The sequence below is a fragment of the Epinephelus lanceolatus genome, chromosome 7 (genome assembly GCF_041903045.1).
Source record: "Epinephelus lanceolatus isolate andai-2023 chromosome 7, ASM4190304v1, whole genome shotgun sequence".
Taxonomy (NCBI): domain Eukaryota; kingdom Metazoa; phylum Chordata; class Actinopteri; order Perciformes; family Serranidae; genus Epinephelus; species Epinephelus lanceolatus.
In genome coordinates this window covers 47,011,073-47,034,276 of record NC_135740.1, presented here as the reverse complement: position 1 = coordinate 47,034,276, position 23,204 = coordinate 47,011,073, and the positions used below count along the sequence as shown (strand labels likewise).

Here is a 23,204-nt window from a genome sequence, read left to right as displayed (position 1 = left end):
TTTCTCACCAAAACTGGACAATAGAAGATTGGAAAAACCACATTCAGATGGAAGCATGGATCCATCCTGCCTTGTATCAACGCTTCAGGCTGCTGCTGCTGGTGGTGTAATGGTGTGGGGGAGATTTTCTTAGTACCAACTGAGCATGGTTTAAACACCACAGCCTACCTGAGTATTGTTGCTGAGCGTGTCCATCCCTTTATGACCACAGTGTACCCATCTTCTGATGGCTACTTCCAGCAGGATAACGTACCATGTCACAAAGCTCACATCATCTCAAACATGACAATGACTTCACTGTACTCCAATGGCCTCCACAGTCACCAGATCTCAGTCCAATAGAGCACCTTTGGGATGAGCTGGAACATCACGGATCAACTGTGTGATGTCATCATGTCAATATGGACCAGAAACACCCCCGCTGTAACACTTTACAGACATATAAATAAATAAATAAAAATCACACGTCACACATCAACAAGATGATTTTAAACAACACTTAATTCATCACTGAAAAATACATCTTTTAAAATTGTCCGTATTTCCTTTGAAAATATCATAACATATTTCTGTGTTTTAGTGTTTAGATATTTAATTCAGATTAAAGCAACACGTCTCTCATAAATGGAACTTTACTGCCTAAAATGAATATCTAAAAATATTAATTATTATATACAGAGAGATAAAATAGACATGTTTTGTCTTTGCCACAAAAACACTGTTCTGAAATAATTCAGGGATTATTAAATATATTTGTAATAAATGCTTTTAATCTGGATTATTTTCCTTCTGTGTGTAAATTTATTTTATTTCCTCCACCGACATGTTGACTCTCAACAAGTCACTGTTGTCTTTGTGTCACTGGGGGGAGCTGTTGGCTTTCTGTGTGTTATTCAGTGTTTCCTGTCTGAGGAGATAAAAATATTCAACACTGCAGAAACTCTGCTTTATCGTAGCTTTTATTCTGAAACTTAATGATAGTTAACAGGTCATGTTTCCTGCTGAAAGTCAGAACTTTAAAAACTTTAAATACTTTTAGTTCTTTGAAAACTTCGATCTCCTGCAGACGCTGCTTTTTATTTATAATTTATCTTTTATGAACAACTCAGCTCAGATCTTTAGATCAAAATGATCAGGTTTATACAAAACAGACTGACGTATTAAAATGTATCAAATATGACGAAATATAAAGAATAAAGAGGGCGAGGCCTGTTCTGTAAATCATATTCATCTATCATGCTGAACAGTTTATTTCTATTTTTCACGAGTTTCAGGGCTTTAAAATATGAAATAAAGTCATGATCAAACTCACTGAATCAGATTAATAAAACTCTCCAACTAAAATAATATTATTAATCAGAGTCGTGCCGTGATCGTCCAGGATGAGTCCAGAAACATTTTGAGTCCTTTTGAGACAAGTTCAAAAACTTTTGGGGAAATTTATTCAGAGTACACTGGAAACATAAATAAACATTTCAGTATCATCACAGAATAATCAATTATTGATTTCAGGTCCAAATCGTTGTTGTAACAAGTCACTGGAGGGATTTTAAATGGATTTTATTTCTTTTTTTGTTTTGGGAGTTAACGGGAATTATAAGTACTTGGTTCATAAAATGTGAACAGATTTATAAAACTGAATTTCTAAATGATACTACAGGGTGTGTAATTAAACATATCTGATTTGATGTTTTTTATTCTGCAGAAATGTCTCAGAACTCTAACCTCACTACAGCTGATTTATTTTACTATTTTCACTGAAGTCAAAGATTTCAGGACGTCGTCACATTAAAGAAGAAAAGAACAGAAATATATTGATTGTGCTCATTTAAAGCAGCGGTAGGCGGTTTTATTTAGGCTTCATTGGACAAACATCCCATAATAACCTTTGATCTTATTGTAAGTCATCAGTCAGCTGTCACTGAACCATCACTGAACCGTCAGTCAGCCGTCAGTGTTTCCTCCTCAGTCTCGGCCGGTGTCGTGCGGCGAGCAGCAGCTGTGGCGGATTACCTGCTGCTGTCACTCTTCGTCTCGACGTCAACACCTCAGAGATCTGAATCGTGCTCTGTATTGGCTGAAGCAGAAAATCAAACCAGTGAGGCGTTTCAGGGAGACGGACAGGAAATCAAAGAGTTTAATAAAATAAAAGGAGCTGATTTAATAAAGTCAGAAAACCAAAGTGAACATATTTATTTAATCTGAAGTTACGATCAGAGAAGACGCTCAGATTTCTGCAGCTGGAGGCTCCGATCACACACGAATATAAAACTCTCTCTGCAGCTCACACGCTCAACTCTTCACTCTGTCATTTGATTTACTGTGAACGTTTCGATCACCATCTTTCCCAACATTTGATCTGTTTCTCTTTCTGACTGAAACGAGCTTCTGTTCAACACAGACCTGAAACTGTTTGAGTTTGACTGAAGTTTGTGACTGTTTGTTTCCACCTGTTGTTCTGAGGAGAACCTCACAGAGAACGTTCTCCTGCAGTGTCGACCTCAGCTGCTCACAGGAACAGTGACCAATAAACATCATGGAGGGTTTTAACTTTCAGATGTTTTCCATCAACTTCTGAAGAAAAGATCTGCCAAACCTTTGTCATGATGTCACGTTGCAGCCTGATGATGTACCACGAGGCTCCATGTCACAGGAAGCTGAAACATCCCAGTTGTTTCTCGGCCTGCAGACTCAGCAGACGTGTCACCCCCTGAGCACGTCTGTGACGCTCTGGATCGGCGTGTACGACAGCGTGTTCCACTTCCTGCTAACATCCAGCAGCTTCACACAGCCAGTGAAGAGGAGCCTGATGGACTCTGTGTGACGGAGACGTGGCGCCCTGCGTGATGTGTGTGCATTAAAAAGTCTTAGAGCCAGTTTATACCTGGTATTAAAATGATTTTTGGTGACCTGAACACAAGCAGTCAGCTGGAGACATGTGTCTATCACACGTCTCCAGCTGACTGCCTGTGTTCAGATTTCGTCACTGCTTGCATCACTTATGTTGGAAGGTCAAAGGGTCCTTGACACAGTTATTACGTCCACTCTGTCACCAGCTCTTTGTTAGCATGCTCACAGTCACATTAACAGTCATGTCTGGACAGCTGGAGATAAATCACTGTTGGCAGGATTCAACTCAGTAACTCAAAGCTGTGACACATGGGAGCAAAAACAAAAGTGTGGTGTTTAAATTTGCTTTTCAGTGTGTTGTGATGTCCTGAGGGGTCAGAAGCTTTTCTCTCGGAGCTTTGGAGGAGTGTGTGCAGGAGATGAAGACAGTCAAGAGTTTCTTTCCAACTTCCATTCAGTCTCCTTTAACAGGTGAAATGAATTCTTGCAGACAGAAAGTAAACAAAACACAACAGGTGTTTAAATCAAAGCTGTGCCTCACAGTCTTCTTGGTGATAGAACTAAAGCTCTGCTCTCTGTTTCCCTTTCAGCTTCTCACTGCAGCATCAATCAGTTTATCTGTTTCAGCTGAGCAGCAGCCATCATCCTGACTGCCTTCTTTACTATGGGGTTTGTAGTCTTTCAATAGATGCCATGATGGTTTGTAGTCCTTGCTGCAATCATGATGTGCACAGTCTTTAATGACACACAGCTGGGCACTCGCCTGTTAGATATACGCACAGAGGTTGGGACGGGCAGATAAGATGCTCATGTACATCTGTGTCAGTGTGAGCACACAGTGTGACTGGGCATGTTGTCTTTTTTTCTTTTAACAAAAAACTGAGAAAGATGAAGGAAGAGTAAAAGAGGAGTGTAACTATCCTGTGAGCTGAGCCAACCTGCATCAGACAGGAAGTCATTATTATCAGTGCTGCAGACGTGTTGCAGATCGTCGCTGCTTCGGCTGCTACAAAGAAGATGAAGGTTTGAACCAAGTATTGCAAAACCTGAGACACTTACCACCTGGTCCCACGCCGTCGTCCATATCCATACGCTGCTCTAACATTCAGCTCTCACCCTGACACTTACCTTCGCTCCTCTTTTTCTTTTCTCTGTTGAAAGACTTTGTTCAGCAGAATTCTGAAAGTGTGTTAATTAAAGCTTGATGATGGTTTATTGTTTCCTCAGTGTGGTATATAAACAATGGTTCTGCATACTTCAGTGTAATCAGGACATTTTAATTTTATTCATTTATTTATCTTGTTGGCAAAGTAGTATAAGAATATAATCTGACGGTCTCAGACCATGTGTTTCTAACTGTACTTAGAATTCCCTGAAAGATCTCAGATGTACTGTAAAACTTGTATTAGTAGCCCTGGGCTGTTATTTGCTTATATCACTGAACTCAACAGGCCTGTACATGGGACAGAATTCCTTTCACACAGACTGTTAATTTAAATTAGTATGAATATTACTTGTTTAAAACTTGGCTCCAGATAATATATCCGTTATGAATCATTCATCTGATTGAACTCTGACATCAGAGAGGATTACCTTTTGATCCTTCTGACCTGAGGACCCTCACAGACTGAAGAACTTACAGAGTAATCCACGAGTGGAGCTTCAGAGGTGATGCAGCGAGTCACCACTTGTTTTGTTTCTCATGTTGTTTACCATGCTGTGAATCTGAATAAATTAGTCTTCTACAGTTTATATCTGTGTGCACGATCTAAACAGCTGACTAACATTAGCTCAGGTGGGTCGTCAACAACCTGATTTATACATCCAAAGAACTTCTATAAAAATGAACTGCTTGGTAACCAGACCAGGCCTCTAATTGACCTCTGGCTAAGCCCCGCCCCCTCCACTCACTCAGACAAACTATCAACATTCAGTGCCCGGCGCTATGGCAGGTGTCACAGTACACGGCATTTCACAGGAGGCAACTGATGATTTTTGGGGACATAACGATCAGATGTCATTGAGAAGTAACCAAAAGGGCCTAAACTACGCATTGGAGGGATATATTCATCATTTTATTGTTGAGAAGGTCGATGAAAAGCTTAAATTACAAGCCAAAATTTACAGGTCACAGTGTACGCTTGTGAACCGCATCTGGTTGCCGTCACCATCAAAGACAACAAGTTAAAGTGCCACTGAAGTTAAGGTTTTTGGCTCAGAATATGAGAAAAGGATAACGGCCTTTTTACCATCTTTACCAAGAGTGTCTCTCCGTTAGTTTGGTGCTACAGTATTTACACTGAATCATTCAGCATAACGTTTGCCAACCTTTGTTATCTCTGCCATTACAGATAAGTTAATGAAGCTAAGCTCCAGAAGTTAACGTTAGCTTAACTAGAGCCCTTTGGACAACAGCTAACAATGATGTACGATCACCAAAGTACAAAACTAGAACAAAATAGGCTAATGAACTCCCAGCAAACAAGGTGACATGATGAACAACGCAGCTAGGAGCTAACGTTAGGCTAACTTTAGCTAACGTTAGCTAGAGATGTTAAAGATAACTTTATATTTCTTTCCAGCAAAGTGACAATATGTTGCCTCAAACACAATGTTGACTTACCTTAGAACAGATGTAGACATCATTGTTAATCTTATTCACGTTGAGTTGATGTTGTGGTCTAACGTTACCACACAACTTTATCCAAAGGAGACACTTTTCTTGGTTGAGATGTGGTTTAAAGTGTAAAAAATACACCTGGTCGCCCAGCCTCTCAGGATACCTTGTGTCAGAGTTGCATGTACCCCATGCACACCGTTTGACCATTTTTAAACTTCAAATCTCAGAAAAAGCTCATAAAACCGAACAAACTGACTTTCTGTAACGCATTTCAATGGACGTCCAGGCAGAGAATGTCCCAGTGTATGGGAATGGCTATACGCACTGTGATTGGCTCATCACGTCTGAGGGCGGGGCTTAGCCACAGGTCAGTTGAGACAGGCTTTGTTTGTCAACACGTGTGGCCACACTGGGCTGGTGACTGAGGCGACTAACTGAAGTTTTACAGTATGTTGTTTTCAGTGGTACCTTGTTAGTCCCAGAGTTCATCATCTGCACGCCTCCTGAACAAACCAAAAACTGTCTGTTCCTCTTTGGTTTGCTCTGACCTGCTGAGTCGTACGTTACTGTGTCTGTGATATTCATGTGTTTGTCCAACTGGATTGTTTTTGTTTATATTATTGTTATATTTTTTTTATTAACATTTCTTATTTTTTGTGTCTTGTTATGTCGTTTCTCTCCGCTATTTATTTTTACCTCTGTACTCTGCAGTGTACTGATAAAGAAGAAAATTTATTTCAAAAAAATGTCTAACAAAAAAAAAGTGTTGGCGGTTTCATTATGTATTGTTTGTATTTGTTGTTTTATAAAGTATAATAAAATAAAATAAAATAAAGTTTCAACTGCAAACTTCAGCTTCATAGAAAAATGTTTTACTGAGCGGCTGCATGTGTGTGTGTGTGTGTGTGTGTGTGTAACGGTCTGTTCTTTTCCCCTGCAGAGGAAACTGAAGGTTCACTCAGTGAGGCGTTCACAGCTTCGCATTAAACCCTGTAAAAAGAAGCTTCTGTTTCTGTTGGACTCGGCTGATGTTGACCTCACCTGGACCACATTAATATTTCATAACTCTGATCCTCCCTCTGCGACGGTGAGGAGGATTGTGCACGCAGGAAACGTGCATGCAGGACACGTGCACAGATTTTACAAATAATTTAAGTCGGCATGGTGACTGTGACGCTCTGCAGCCTTTTTACAAGCGGGCAGAGACATGAACCCTGTGACCTCTGACCACACACACACACACACACGACGTGTTTGTCAGAGCTCATTTTTCAGTTTTATTTTACAAAAAAATCACAAAGAAAAAAATCCTAAAAAAAAGCTCCAGAAATCCATCAGGTCACTTTGTTTGTTTGAGCTCAGACCTGCCGACATGCTGCAGGACAACGACACACAGAGTAAACAACAACAACAACAACAACAGAAACACACTTTACAAAAGTTTTACATGTGAAGGTTCAAACTTTGGACTTCAGAAGTGACGTCTGTTTTTTACAGTACAAAGAAAATCAAACGCTGAGTCGGTAAAAAATAAAAAAATCTTCTTCTCTACAAACTGAAGAAAAATCCCCGTCAGGTCCTCCCACACTGTCTGATTCATGTATTGATCAGTGATCAGTGATCTGTGCCGGCTCCCAGCCTCGTCTGCTTCACTCATACGTCTACTACATTTCCCACAGTTCAATGAAGGCACTGACTCCACTTTAGTTTGACCTCTGTGTCTCACTGGGACTCAAACTAACCACAGTTTAATCATTCTGTTTCTATCGTCTCACATGTTAAAGCCTTTAATGTTTTGTTCCCTTCATGAATCACTGATGTGCTTTTATTGTGAAAGGTGACGTTACTTCCTGCAGAGTGAAAAGACTCGAGGGGGATTTTTCCTCTCAGCTTTGTGACCTTTGACCCTTTGAGAGGAGAACATGTTCTGTTCTTTGGTTCCTCAGACGTTCTGCTGACGTCTCACTGATTCATCGTCCTGCTGGAGCGACTGTTGACCACCTTCTGGAACAGGTCGTCTGCGGACGAGAAACATCAAGTCAGAGACAGGAAACAGCAAGTCAGAGACAAGAAACATCAAGTCAGAGACAGGAAACACCAAGTCAGAGACAGGAAACATAACGTCAGAGACAGAAAACATCAAGTCAGAGACAGGAAACATAACGTCAGAGACAGAAAACATCACATCAGAGACAGGAAACATCAAGTTAGAGACAGGAAACATAACGTCAGAGACAGAAAACATCAAGTCAGAGACAGGAAACATAACGTCAGAGACAGAAAACATCACATCAGAGACAGGAAACATCAAGTTAGAGACAGGAAACATAACGTCAGAGACAGAAAACATCACATCAGAGACAGGAAACACCAAGTCAGAGACAGGAAACATAACGTCAGAGACAGAAAACATCAAGTCAGAGACAGGAAACATAACGTCAGAGACAGAAAACATCACATCAGAGACAGGAAACATCAAGTTAGAAATGGGAAACATCAAGTCACAGACAGGAAACATCAAGGTAGAGATGGAAAACATCAAGGTAGAGGCGGGAAACATCAAGTTAGAGACAGGAAACATCAAGTCAGACAGAAAACATCAAGTCAGAGATGGGAAACATCAAGGTAGATGCGGGAAACATCAAGTTAGAGACGGGAAACATCAAGGTAGACGTGGGAAACATCAAGTTAGAGACAAGAAACATCAAGTTAGAGACAGGAAACATCAAGGTAGATGCGGGAAACATCAAGTCAGAGACAGGAAACATCAAGTTAGAGACAGGAAACATCAAGGTAGACGCGGGAAACATCAAGTTAGAGACAAGAAACATCAAGTCAGAGACAGGAAACATCAAGTTAGAGACAGGAAACATCAAGGTAGATGCGGGAAACATCAAGTTAGAGACAGGAAACATCAAGTCAGAGACAGGAAACATCAAGTTAGAGACAGGAAACATCAAGTCAGAGACAGGAAACATCAAGGTAGAGGAGGGAAACATCAAGTCAGAGACAGGAAACATCAAGTCAGAGACAGGAAATATCAAGTTAGAGATGGGAAACATCAAGTTAGAGACAGGAAACATCAAGTCAGAGACGGGAAACATCAAGTTAGAGGCGGGAAACATCAAGTTAGAGACAGGAAACATCAAGTCAGAGACAGGAAACATCAAGTTAGAGACAGGAAACATCAAGTCAGAGACAGGAAACATCAAGTTAGAGACGGAAAACATCAAGGTTGAGGCGGGAAACATCAAGTTAGAGACAGGAAATATCAAGTTAGAGACAGGAAATATCAAGTCAGAGACAGGAAACATCAAGTCAGAGACAGGAAACATCAAGTTAGAGACAGGAAACATCAAGTCAGAGACAGGAAACATCAAGTTAGAGACGGGAAACATCAAGGTAGATGCGGGAAACATCAAGTTAGAGACAGGAAACATCAAGTCAGAGACAGGAAACATCAAGTTAGAGACAGGAAACATCAAGTTAGAGACAGGAAACATCAAGTCAGAGACAGGAAACATCAAGTTAGAGACAGGAAACATCAAGTCAGAGACAGGAAACATCAAGTTAGAGATGGGAAACATCAAGTCAGAGACGGGAAACATCAAGGTAGATGCGGGAAACATCAAGTTAGAGACAGGAAACATCAAGTCAGAGACAGGAAACATCAAGGTAGAGACAAGAAACATCAAGTCAGAGACAGGAAACATCAAGGTAGAGGAGGGAAACATCAAGTCAGAGACAGGAAACATCAAGTCAGAGACAGGAAACATCAAGTCAGAGATGGGAAACATCAAGTTAGAGACAGGAAACATCAAGTCAGAGACGGGAAACATCAAGTTAGAGGCGGGAAACATCAAGTTAGAGACAGGAAACATCAAGTCAGAGACAGGAAACATCAAGTTAGAGACAGGAAACATCAAGTCAGAGACAGGAAACATCAAGTTAGAGACGGGAAACATCAAGGTAGATGCGGGAAACATCAAGTTAGAGACAGGAAATATCAAGTTAGAGACAGGAAACATCAAGTCAGAGACAGGAAACACCAAGTCAGAGACAGGAAACATCAAGGTAGATGCGGGAAACATCAAGTCAGAGACAGGAAACATCAAGTTAGAGACGGGAAACATCAAGGTAGATGCGGGAAACATCAAGTTAGAGACAGGAAACATCAAGTCAGAGACAGGAAACATCAAGTTAGAGACAGGAAACATCAAGTCAGAGACAGGAAACATCAAGGTAGAGGAGGGAAACATCAAGTCAGAGACAGGAAACATCAAGTCAGAGACAGGAAACATCAAGTCAGAGATGGGAAACATCAAGTTAGAGACAGGAAACATCAAGTTAGAGACGGGAAACATCAAGTTAGAGGCGGGAAACATCAAGTTAGAGACAGGAAACATCAAGTCAGAGACAGGAAACATCAAGTTAGAGACAGGAAACATCAAGTCAGAGACAGGAAACATCAAGTTAGAGACGGGAAACATCAAGGTAGAGGCGGGAAACATCAAGTTAGAGACAGGAAATATCAAGTTAGAGACAGGAAATATCAAGTCAGAGACAGGACACAACAAGTCAGAGACAGGAAACATCAAGTCAGACAGAAAACATCAAGTCAAAGACAGGAAACATCAAGTCAGACAGAAAACATCAAGTTAGAGACAGGAAACATCAAGTTAGAGACAGGAAACATCAAGGTAGATGCAGGAAACATCAAGTTAGAGACAGGAAACATCAAGTCAGAGACAGGAAACATCAAGTTAGAGACGGGAAACATCAAGGTAGAGGCGGGAAACATCAAGTTAGGACAGGAAACATCAAGTCAGAGGCAGGAAACATCAAGTCAGAGACGGGAAACATCAAGTCAAAGACAGGAAACATCAAGTCAGAGACGGGAAACATCAAGGTAGAGGTGGGAAACATCAAGTCAGAGACAGGAAACATCAAGTCAGAGACAGGAAACATCAAGTTAGAGACAGGAAACATCAAGTCAGAGACAGGAAACATCACGTTAGAGACAGGAAACATCAAGTCAGACAGAAAACATCAAGTCAAAGACAGGAAACATCAAGTTAGAGACGGGAAACATCAAGTTAGAGGCGGGAAACATCAAGTTAGAGACAGGAAACATCAAGTTAGAGGCGGGAAACATCAAGTTAGAGACAGGAAACATCAAGTCAGAGACAGGAAACATCAAGTTAGAGACAGGAAACATCAAGTCAGAGACAGGAAACATCAAGGTAGATGCGGGAAACATCAAGTTAGAGACAGGAAACATCAAGTTAGAGACAGGAAACATCAAGTTAGATGCGGGAAACATCAAGTTAGAGACAGGAAACATCAAGTCAGAGACAGGAAACATCAAGTTAGAGACAGGAAACATCAAGTCAGAGACAGGAAACATCAAGGTAGAGACAGGAAACATTAAGTCAGAGACAGGAAACATCAAGTCAGAGACAGGAAACATCAAGTCAGAGACGGGAAACATCAAGTTAGAGACGGGAAACATCAAGTCAGAGACGGGTAACATCAAGTTAGAGGCGGGAAACATCAAGTTAGAGACAGGAAACATCAAGTCAGAGACAGGAAACATCAAGTTAGAGACAGGAAACATCAAGTCAGAGACAGGAAACATCAAGTTAGAGACGGGAAACATCAAGTCAGAGACGGGAAACATCAAGTTAGAGGCGGGAAACATCACGTTAGAGACAGGAAACATCAAGTCAGAGACAGGAAACATCAAGTTAGAGACAGGAAACATCAAGTCAGAGACAGGAAACATCAAGGTAGAGACGGGAAACATCAAGGTAGAGGCGGGAAACATCAAGTTAGAGACAGGAAACATCAAGTTAGAGACAGGAAACATCAAGTCAGAGACAGGAAACACCAAGTCAGAGACAGGAAACATCAAGGTAGATGCGGGAAACATCAAGTCAGAGACAGGAAACATCAAGTTAGAGACGGGAAACATCAAGGTAGATGCGGGAAACATCAAGTTAGAGACAGGAAACATCAAGTTAGAGACAGGAAACATCAAGTCAGAGACAGGAAACACCAAGTCAGAGACAGGAAACATCAAGGTAGATGCGGGAAACATCAAGTCAGAGACAGGAAACATCAAGTTAGAGACGGGAAACATCAAGTTAGAGACGGGAAACATCAAGTTAGAGACAGGAAATATCAAGTTAGAGACAGGAAACATCAAGTCAGAGACAGGAAACACCAAGTCAGAGACAGGAAACATCAAGGTAGATGCGGGAAACATCAAGTCAGAGACAGGAAACATCAAGTTAGAGATGGGAAACATCAAGGTAGATGCGGGAAACATCAAGTTAGAGACAGGAAACATCAAGTCAGAGACAGGAAACATCAAGTTAGAGACAGGAAACATCAAGTCAGAGACAGGAAACATCAAGGTAGAGGAGGGAAACATCAAGTCAGAGACAGGAAACATCAAGTCAGAGACAGGAAACATCAAGTCAGAGACGGGAAACATCAAGTTAGAGACAGGAAACATCAAGTTAGAGACGGGAAACATCAAGTTAGAGGCGGGAAACATCAAGTTAGAGACAGGAAACATCAAGTCAGAGACAGGAAACATCAAGTTAGAGACAGGAAATATCAAGTCAGAGACAGGACACAACAAGTCAGAGACAGGAAACATCAAGTCAGACAGAAAACATCAAGTCAAAGACAGGAAACATCAAGTCAGACAGAAAACATCAAGTTAGAGACAGGAAACATCAAGTTAGAGACAGGAAACATCAAGGTAGATGCAGGAAACATCAAGTTAGAGACAGGAAACATCAAGTCAGAGACAGGAAATATCAAGTTAGAGACGGGAAACATCAAGGTAGAGGCGGGAAACATCAAGTTAGGACAGGAAACATCAAGTCAGAGGCAGGAAACATCAAGTCAGAGACGGGAAACATCAAGTCAAAGACAGGAAACATCAAGTCAGAGACGGGAAACATCAAGGTAGAGGTGGGAAACATCAAGTCAGAGACAGGAAACATCAAGTCAGAGACAGGAAACATCAAGTTAGAGACAGGAAACATCAAGTCAGAGACAGGAAACATCAAGTTAGAGACAGGAAACATCAAGTCAGACAGAAAACATCAAGTCAAAGACAGGAAACATCAAGTTAGAGACGGGAAACATCAAGTTAGAGGCGGGAAACATCAAGTTAGAGACAGGAAACATCAAGTCAGAGACAGGAAACATCAAGTTAGAGACAGGAAACATCAAGTCAGAGACGGGAAACATCAAGTTAGATGCGGGAAACATCAAGTTAGAGACAGGAAACATCAAATCAGAGACAGGAAATATCAAGTTAGAGACAGGAAACATCAAGTCAGAGACAGGAAACATCAAGGTAGAGACAGGAAACATTAAGTCAGAGACAGGAAACATCAAGTCAGAGACAGGAAACATCAAGTCAGAGATAGGAAACATCAAGTCAGAGACAGGAAACATCAAGTCAGAGACGGGAAACATCAAGTTAGAGGCGGGAAACATCAAGTTAGAGACAGGAAACATCAAGTCAATGACAGGAAACATCAAGTTAGAGACAGGAAACATCAAGTCAGAGACAGGAAACATCAAGTTAGAGACGGGAAACATCAAGGTAGAGGCGGGAAACATCAAGTTAGAGACAGGAAACATCAAGTTAGAGACAGGAAATATCAAGTCAGAGACAGGAAACACCAAGTCAGAGACAGGAAACATCAAGGTAGATGCGGGAAACATCAAGTCAGAGACAGGAAACATCAAGTTAGAGACGGGAAACATCAAGGTAGATGCAGGAAACATCAAGTCAGAGACAGGAAACATCAAGTCAGAGACAGGAAACATCAAGTTAGAGACAGGAAACATCAAGTCAGAGACAGGAAACATCAAGTTAGAGACGGGAAACACCAAGTCAGAGACAGAAAACATAAAGTCAAAGACAGAAAACATCAAGTCAAAGACAGGAAACATCAAGTTAGAGACAGGAAACATCAAGTTAGAGACAGGAAACATCAAAGTAGATGCGGGAAACATCAAGTTAGAGACAGGAAACATCAAGTCAGAGACAGGAAACATCAAGGTAGAGGCGGGAAACATCAAGTTAGAGACAGGAAACATCAAGTTAGAGACAGGAAACATCAAGTTAGAGACGGGAAACATCAAGTCAGAGACAGGAAACATCAAGTTAGAGACAGGAAACATCAAGTTAGAGACGGGAAACATCAAGTTAGAGACAGGAAACATCAAGTCAGAGACAGGAAACATCAAGTCAGAGACGGGAAACATCAAGTTAGAGACGGGAAACATCAAGTTAGAGACAGGAAACATCAAGTTAGAGACGGGAAACATCAAGTTAGAGACAGGAAACATCAAGTCAGAGACAGGAAACATCAAGTCAGAGACAGGAAGCATCAAGTCAGAGGTGAAAAACACACCGTTCCTGAAGCTCTTGGAGTCGGCCTGTGACACAGAGAGAAGGTCAGAGGTTATTTTACTGATGAACAATGAAACATGAAGCTCTCATTACAAATAAACTTCAAAATTAAATCATGGAGCAACTCTGAATGAAGCAAATCATTTTCTAGTCTTTACAGTAAAATGTATTTTCATGTTTAAACACTGAAACGTGACTGACAGCTGATGGAGACGACAGTAAAACACTGTAAACTACACAGTTAATACAAGTGAAATAATAATATTAATAATAAATACTCTGCTCCTCCTCTGAGTGTGTGATAAACCTCATGTCTATCTTCTTGCTCACTGAACAGAATATTAAAGCTGCTGGTTTGTAATGATCTCTGTTTTTTTCTCACCCTGAAGGAAGCAGCTGATCTGAGCGGAGCTGCAGGTCCATCAGCCTGTTCTCTGTCCACCTTCGCAGCTGCACAGACAGACAGACAGACAGACAGACAGACAGCATGATTATTCATCAGGAGTCTTTAGGTTTACATCCACTGGTACCAACCATGTTATACTATCTTGTCATAAAGGGGTCAAATAACGCTCCAAAGTTACACTCAGTTTTGGCGAGGGGAACAAGAACATATTCATTTTTTAAAATAGTATATTTAAATATTTATGCAGACTGAGGTCCCTGAACAGTCTTTGAATTATATAAATTGGGTTTGACTGTTTGACTGATGAGTACTTTTACTCAAGTAAATTTTCTGTAAATGAACAGTACTGTAATATCGTGTCCACCTGTGCTGAGCAGGTGGAGTCTGATGGCAGAGAGCAGTGACAGTCAAACAGAGCAGTGATGTTGTGCTGAACTAAACTGAAGCTGTGCACAGACTCAGCTGATCATCGTGAACACTTCACACAGCGCTCAGTCACCGTCGCCACATCTACAGGAAGTACTGAAGCAGAACTCACGCAGAGGTCTGATGATGCTGTTGACGGCTGTGAACGACTCCGTTAGTCGCCATCAGGTCTGCGTCTGCCACCGGCACCCTGTTGACGTACACTGTGTAGTTATGCTGAAACACACACACACACACACACACACACACACAGAGGATCAGCTGTTAGCAGCTGCGATATATAAACCAGTCATCAATAACTGTTATTGATCAGTAAATGTTTCTGATGACTGACCACGCCCAGCTCCAGCTTCTTTCCCTGCAGAGGTTTGACTCTGGTGTGAGATCCAACGCCTCCGCTGACCAGCAGGCCCTCCCCCAGGTGATTCCTGAGCACATCTGACAGCTCCTGACGGTTACCTGGGAGACAGACAGACAGACATGTAAAACAGAATCACTGACTTGAGATCAGTAGTTACTCCGGCTGTTGTCACAAACTGTTCATAGGTTTTCCTACAAAAAGTAATGCACCCAAATTCATACATGTCCCACTGCGATCATGTGACCAACACGCTGACAGCAGTAAAGATGGAAGCAGTCCTGAGCACTTGTACCGAGGTACCTCTGGGTCGTGGATGGGTCACCAAACACAAGACTTTTCCCTGGAGTTGCATTTTCAGATCTGTGTGAACTTTGAGTCATTTTAAGGTTCGTCCTCACCATGTTTCTGTTCCTAAACCTAACCTCGGTATGTTAAGAACATAATGTCATTTGTGGGGCACTAATGCACAGGATATCATACAAACCGTTCTATGAGGGTACGTTGAGTTACCTCTCAGCGGTCTGTAGATACAATCTTGTTTTGGTTTGTCATCCTGAATTCTGACGTCTGATTGACCTGAATTTGACTCGTTACTTTTCACAACTAAAGTAAGGTGAGGGTTGGGACGCAGATGGACCAGGAAATAGAAAGCCTCGCCTTCTGGCTCAGCTCCCTCTGAACCACGACGGTCTGGGGCAGCGCCCGCATCACTGCAGACACTGCGCCAAACCACCGATCCATCTCACGTTCCATTGCTGAAAATTTAGTTGTAGTTGAATTTCAACATGAATCAGAATCAGTTTTATTAACAATAAGAATAAGAACAAAAAAACAAAAAAACTGCACCAGTAAATAAAAGAGAAAACCAAAATTATAAAAAAAATATATATATTATTAAGAATATGTAGAATAAATCTGCTTTTAAAAAGAGGAGCTGTTGAGTTTTGTTCATCAGTGATTGATGTTTATTTAATTAGACTGACTAAAGCTTTTATTTTGGTGCACTGACAGGCTGGAACGTGATCCGTCATGTTGGAGAGAAACTTTTGACCTTCTTCACATGTTGTTGTTGATAAAGTTTATCCACAGCTGCTCCGTCCTGTGACAGTGGCTTCATGTCTTTATTAGGCCGCCGGTGAGGCTGCTCACACAGTTTATATGAAGCTGATATTTCTGCTCTGAGTCACATAAACAAAATGTTCTGGACCAAAGAAGGAGCTGAAACTCTCCGCTCACGTCTCAGGTTGGACAACAGCTGATTTACCTCCAGCAGGAGACCAGAGGTGGACACGTACAGACGCCCACAGTCCACACTGAGGACGGTTTTAGAACGATTGAACAGAAACACTTTTATTTTTTCAGGCTGGAGACAGACTTCCTTTTTAACCACACGTTCACATAAACAACCAGCTGCATCGTCCACACACCTGCGTCTGTGCGACACCTGTAACTGGAGGGTTCCACACCAGAGAACTGACACTGGGACAGAACTTGATTTGCATTGATGTAAACAACAAACATGACCTCATACATTCAGAATAAAATCTGGATACACAACGCCAAGATGGCGCCTGTTGACTCCAGTGGAGGCTCATAGACTTTACATTGTGAAGACGTCACAGATTTTTAAATCACTTTTCTCGGCTTAATGAGAGTTTTACAAATATAAAACCTCCATGGATCAAAACTTCAGAATATAAAGAGTCATAACTGATCTCGTTCACAGTCTGAGGTGTCCACAGTTTGACAGACGTGTCTTTATAATGGAGGTCTGTAAGGAAAATGAGTTCACTGTAATACTGTGAGTGACCACCAGGACAAACTGCCTGTGAGGCTGAGCATTTGGCTGAATAAACACCATTTTCTCCACCGTTTTTTCCCTTTTTTTTCATGGAATAGGTCGTCAATGGGAGTTTTTGAATGCGAGGGGTTGCACCAACTTAGCAGCATCTGAAGCTTGCTGGGCGTGCAGTCTGGCAGCCAGTCTCCTCGATTTCAAACTGGACCAACATGGCAGCTTGTTTGAAAGCTTTCTGTTATATTATGGAAACAGTTTATTAAAATGTGTTTCTGAAAATACCTAAGGTGAGAAATGAGTCAAGCAGCTGCTGAATCTGTCCTCACTTTGGATCAACAACAGTCTGAGTTTCAGGCGGCAGGTCATGCTGCACGCTGCACGCTGTCACCCCTGGTGTGCATAAAGAGGCCTGGATGCATCTTATGCAAATAAAGAGCAGATGTCCTGTCTCATTGCACAGCTGCTTACACAGACCATGAACAGGAAATGGAAATGACGAATCACACGTATCATTTAGAGTATGATGTACAGGTCGACTGCATCTCTGTGAGGTTAATGATGTCATTAATGGTCTCTGATGTAACAAACTAAACTGTAATAAATGTTGTGCAGTTTTAAACTCACGCATCAGCTTGTTGAGTTCCTGCTGAGGCACAGCATTGAAGGCGTCGTTGGTGGGAGCGAAGAAGGTGAGTGCCCCCTGCTGGTTCAGCAGCTCCGTCATCCCCGCGGTCTGGATGGCTCCGACCAGGAGGCTGAAACAGGAAGGAGGTTCGTTTGTTTCTCACAACTCTGTTAGACGGAGAGGCAGAGTCTCGCTCAACACATTTACTGCAACATGACATCACTTCTATTTAGAGAACACGGCCCTATTTATTTATTTATTTCCTTCAGAAGACTCTTTCTTGTTTAATTTGACTCGTAATCGGTAGATTAGAGGATAAAATTACAGCTGGGAGCTTTATTATGTGTTACTGAGCTGATTTTATTCTAATTGCTTGTCATTAAATCTAAAAGTTCCTGGAAGAAGCTGAACACAAAGCTGTGACTCATTTGGGGGTTTCTGTCTTTAGTTCAGAGGAGACGATCCCCGCAGAGCTGCTGGCAAATATCTGTTTACTGCTCTTCACTGTTGTTTACGGCTGGTTACCGCTGGTTACCAGAGGTGAGGAGGAACATTATCTGTCAGTGGTTCATTTTCTACAAGCAGAAACCTCCAGGGCCAAAACCTGCAGTTCATCTAATGTCCACTAGAGGCTGGCTCCAAGAACAAGTCCGTCCCCACAGACCTCCATGCTAACATGTAGAAATAAACATGTTTACAACCTGTTTGGTCTCTATAGCTAACTTAAACATTCATGACAAATGTACAGGGGCTGAATTTTCATAGAACTCACCTGTTTACATTTCATCAAGGCTTAAAGTTATGACTGATTAAAGGCAGGACCTCCTTAAGGGACCAGTGGGTGCCGTCTAGAGACGGGAATCGAGAACCCTTTCCAGTTGAGAATTGATAGCACATTGGTTTCAGAATCGTACGCCTCCAAGCTTATCAATTCCTTTTTTAAATGCTGGCATGTTTTTCTAAAAATTGCACATTGCAAAACAAAAACCTGAAATGTTTTCACTGCTAAAAACTTACAACAAGAAGGAGTCATGTAGGAGAGGAAGAAACAAAAGTCGTTTTTTCCACTCTGTTTATACAACGTAGACTGTGTGTTCAGAATCAACAAGGGAGTTGATAAAGAATTGGACTGAGCAGCAGAATCAAGAATCTGTATCAATAAAGTCTTATAGATAAACATCCCTACATTTGAATTCTTTTTTACCATATTGGAATCAAAATTCAAATCAATTGAACCACAATCAATTAGCAGAATCAGAATTAGATTCAGAATCAATGAGATTCAAACAATAACCAACCCTCGTGCCGCGTGTGGTGACAACGTTGGTCAGGTAACGTAACCGCAGGTTCACAGAATAAAAGCCTTCACACACTGAGTCCGTTTTTTTTCGTCCAAAATTGTTGCATGTCTAAAAATGAATGCGACTTCACGTTGAGTCACAGTTTCACACTGAGTCTGAAAACTTCGTCCATCAGGAAAACTTTTGGAACAGGTTAAATTTTCTGCATTTTTTTTGTATCCATCTTTAGAGATGTTTGACCAAGAATCAGGGAAGAAAATGTGGCGGCGGGACACAGCTGAGACGAGACAGAGGAACGGGACGCACAGAATCATTTCATACAACATTTCTCTTATTACTTCTCAGGAGTTTTATACCACTGTGAAAGATGTGTTATATCACAGCCGGATGGCGTCAGTTTGAAACGTTGGCAGTAACAACATAATATGGGAAGTGGATGATTCCAACACACCCTGGACTTTCACCCTGCGGTGTTCACTTCCTGTGTGAATGTTGAGCCAAACCATGATGTTGTTTTCTACATCTAACCATCTGCTTTTGTTGCATATGGATATCAATACGAGGAGTTTTACCAACGTTATAAGTTTATTTTAAAAAAGACTGTCTGCATCTAACGACCTGAAACATTTCCTGTGAAAACAGAAGTTTATTTTGAAAAGACACACGTAAATTAACACGGCATCCCTGCACACCAAAAACAGATACAGGAGGATATGTAGCGTGTCATATTTGGACGTGAAAGTTCACCGACTGAGCCGACATATTCAACAATGAGAGCGTGTTGTGATGTGCGCTATAGAGCTTCACCTGAAGCGGTCGTCTGCCTTCAGGACGTCCATGACGGTCCCCATGGGTGGAGTGAGGACTTTGTCCATGGTGAACATGGTGGCGTAGCGTCCTGTCTTATCGTGAGCAGCGATGCAGGCGTTCTCAATGCACAGGTTCTACAAACACAGAGGAGTGAAGAAGAAGACGTGATAGGACGCAGGTGGACACAAGTCTCTGGTGACTGAAGATGTGACGTCATTTCTACGAGGTGGACGGACGAAGTTTTGTCCCTAATTTACAGAACGATGTGTCCACAATGTTTCTACTGTGTGTAAAATCACTAATATGGTGTCAAACATGTTTGTTCCTCCGCTACACGTCTCTTCACCCTCAGTGGAAAACGCTGTGATGTCATCAGATACATCATATTTATTGATATTAATACTCAGTGTGTGCTGATGATGGTCTGAAACACTTCACACAGTCTGTGGACTCACGTCAGGTCAGCAGCCATTTTCTCAAAGCTCGCACACACACACACACACACACACACACACACACTCGGCTGGTGTCTGGAATGATTTAGCAGTCGTGGGAAGCAGGAAACTTCTTGTGGTCTGCAGAGTTCATTACTGAGCAGAAATGTGAGCCACCCACGGGTCCAGGACCTGAAACATGTGGAGCCACTGTGGAGCCCACCAGAGACAACCTCACACCACACACTGATCACTGCACCATCAATAACACCCTCAGTACACATGCTCACATGTGTGTTGTGTTTCCTGGGCGACAGGAGGAGCCGCAGTTGTTTGACATCATTTACTGAACTGGAGAGATCGACTGGAGACGACAGCGATCGCTGTGAGACAGGAAGCTATCAAAGGCTCCGACCAATCAACGATCAGTAACTAAGATGAGCTTTAGGTCCAGCAGAGGGCGCTCTCAGAAATCACTCCCAGTTTGTTCAACCTCTTATTGATCAGGAAATCAGAACAGTGACGCATCTGAGACGCCAAGCGTGGAAACAATTTAGTTTCTAAATGACCAAGAAAAATCAGACTGACGGCTGAAACCAGCAAAACAGGGTCACCTGAACAACTGGAAACCAGTGGAACATCATCAACTGTACAACAGGAAACCAGTGGAGCAACATCCACGGTGCAACTAGAAACCAGTGGAGCAACATCAACTGTGCAACTAGAAACCAGTGGGACATCATCAACTGTGCAACTAGAAACCATTGGAGCAACATCAACTGTGCAACTAGAAACCAGTGGGACATCATCAACTGTGCAACTAGAAACCATTGGAGCAACATCAACTGTGCAACTAGAAACCAGTGGGACATCATCAACTGTGCAACTAGAAACCAGTGGAGCATCATCAACTGTACAACTGGAAACCAGTGGAGCATCATCAACTGTACAACTGGAAACCAGTGGAGCAACATCCACTGTGCAACTAGAAACCAGTGGGACATCATCAACTGTGCAACTAGAAAACAGTGGAGCAACATCAATTGTGCAACCGGAAATTTGTGGAGCAACGTCAACCTTCTCCACCGTCAGTGGAGCAGCATCAACTGTACAACCAGAAACAGGCGTGGCAACATTAATGTGCAACTGGAAACCAGCAGAGCAACATCAGTTGCCCGACCGAACACCGGTTGATGGTTCCGTGCTGCAGGACCTTTATTTGTTCGGGTTGTGTCTCTGCAGGCCGCTCTGATTCACATCACCACAGGATAGTTTGGATGACATCATCGCCACATGTGGGCGCAGTAATGAGGCTGCAGCGTGGGACAGGACCTCACCACATTTCCTGCACTCGTCCTTCGTTTGAAAAATGATTTTAAAATTAAAATAAAGTTTGATGTTTCCTCTCAGACGCATCATTAAGTGAAAATATGAAAACCTCACGGAGCTGAGTCACTTCGCTGATGTCACACAAACAGAGGAACTGGGTTTGTTAAAGTTATTAATGACACGCAGCCAGAAACTCAGTGACCTCATGAAATCATCACTGGAAGCTGAGAGACAATATTTGTGGCCAATGGAGACAAACAATCCGTCCAATCCGCCCAGCAACAGGCGACACAGCCAGACTAAATATCTGATCTGCTCTGTGAATCCACAGCTGATCAGCTGAGCCTTTAAAGGGACAGTTCACCCAAAACCAAACTTACATATTCATCCTCTCACCTGTGGTGCTGCTCATCAGTCTAGACAGTGTTGGAGATATCGGCCGTCTGCCTTTCAGAAAATTAATTTGAAAAACTCAACATCAGTCTCTACAGAAATCATGACCCGTCACTGAAGATAATCCACAGACCTCACTGTTGTGAAAGTTTGATGTAGGAACTATTTTCTCTCGCGGAAGGACGCATGTTAAAGTTCTTACATTTCTGTAGACGAACACTCGCAGTTTGAGGCCTCCCATCGTCTCCAGCTCCTGACCGTGATACAGAGACTTAGAGGACAGCTGCTCCTTCAGAAGGTGATTGGTCATCAGCTTCGTCATCTCAGGCGTCATCGTCGTGTCACGTCCTGTTACAGAGACACAGACAGGTGAATACTTCACACCACATTTATCGATGTAGAATACATTTTAAATGAATCAGATGAGTTATTTATGACATCACCCTGAGGTCAACACAGAGCTTCCTGTTTGAGGATAAACAACACGGCGGTCGGGACCTGAGCGGCGTTACCTTTGAAGGCTTCGTCCAGAGGAGCCAGCATGGTCAGAGCCTCCGAGCCCGTCAGGTGAGGAGAAAGCCCCGCCTCCACAAACAGCTTGGTTGCCATTTCAACAGACGAACCCTCAGCCAGCTCCAGCAGAACTTTGGCTGAAATAAAGACACAAGGTTAAAAACCAACATGACAATATTACTGATGGTACTGCTAACACTGCTAACTCTGCTAACATTGCTAACATTGCTAACACTGCTAACATTGCTAACATTGCTAACACTGCTGCTGACAGTGGGTCTGTTATTTTGTCCTTCTTCTCTTTTCTTTTCTTTTCTTTTCTAAAGATGATTTTTTTGGCTTTTGTCTTTATTTGAGAAGCGGCTGCTGCAGCGAGGACACTGCCCTTACACATGGGACGCCTGCTCCACCCACTGAGCCACTGGAAACACTCTCAGCACTCTCAGTATTAGATGCAGTATTAGGTCCACGTCAGCCTATGCTGTAGGTACGGTGTCAATTCCATGCAGAAGTATAAATCCTGCTGTAGCCTGACGTGCACCTCCTCAGAAATGTAACTCCACAGTGTCACAGTGACACAGACCTCCTGTCTGTCTCTGTGAGCTGAAACCATTTCCCTCAGTGGAAACAAAGCTTTGATTTACTTTAATTTCACAGATAAGAAACAATAAATTGTGAAGACAATAAAGCCTCCACACACTGTGTGTGATTTATCCTGGCTGAAATATGAGCAGAGCAAATCTCTGCTAGCTGCTAGGCTAATTTATACAATGTAAAATGCCATAGGCTTGTGCTAATAACGTTAGCATGTTGTATTTGTGGGGAAAATGTGTCCAGATGAAGACAAGTGTTTGTCTGTGAATGCTGCGAGTTATAGTGAAGCTGATTTGTG

The 23,204-nt window shown here is 42.2% G+C and overlaps 1 protein-coding gene across 1 annotated transcript in view; it reads right to left on the bottom strand.

Moving 5' to 3' along the window:
* Window positions 1-6,723: 6,723 nt before the first annotated feature.
* Window positions 6,724-23,204, bottom strand: part of tgfbi (transforming growth factor, beta-induced) — a 35,006-nt gene continuing 18,525 nt past the window's right edge. Inside the window, 10 exon segments of the mRNA XM_033627554.2 lie at window positions 6,724-7,488; window positions 13,918-13,942; window positions 14,299-14,366; window positions 14,861-14,888; window positions 14,890-14,964; window positions 15,083-15,207; window positions 17,532-17,662; window positions 19,641-19,777; window positions 22,002-22,147; window positions 22,312-22,449. Of these exon segments, the coding sequence (XP_033483445.2) occupies window positions 7,433-7,488; window positions 13,918-13,942; window positions 14,299-14,366; window positions 14,861-14,888; window positions 14,890-14,964; window positions 15,083-15,207; window positions 17,532-17,662; window positions 19,641-19,777; window positions 22,002-22,147; window positions 22,312-22,449 (929 nt within the window). The 3' untranslated portion in view covers window positions 6,724-7,432.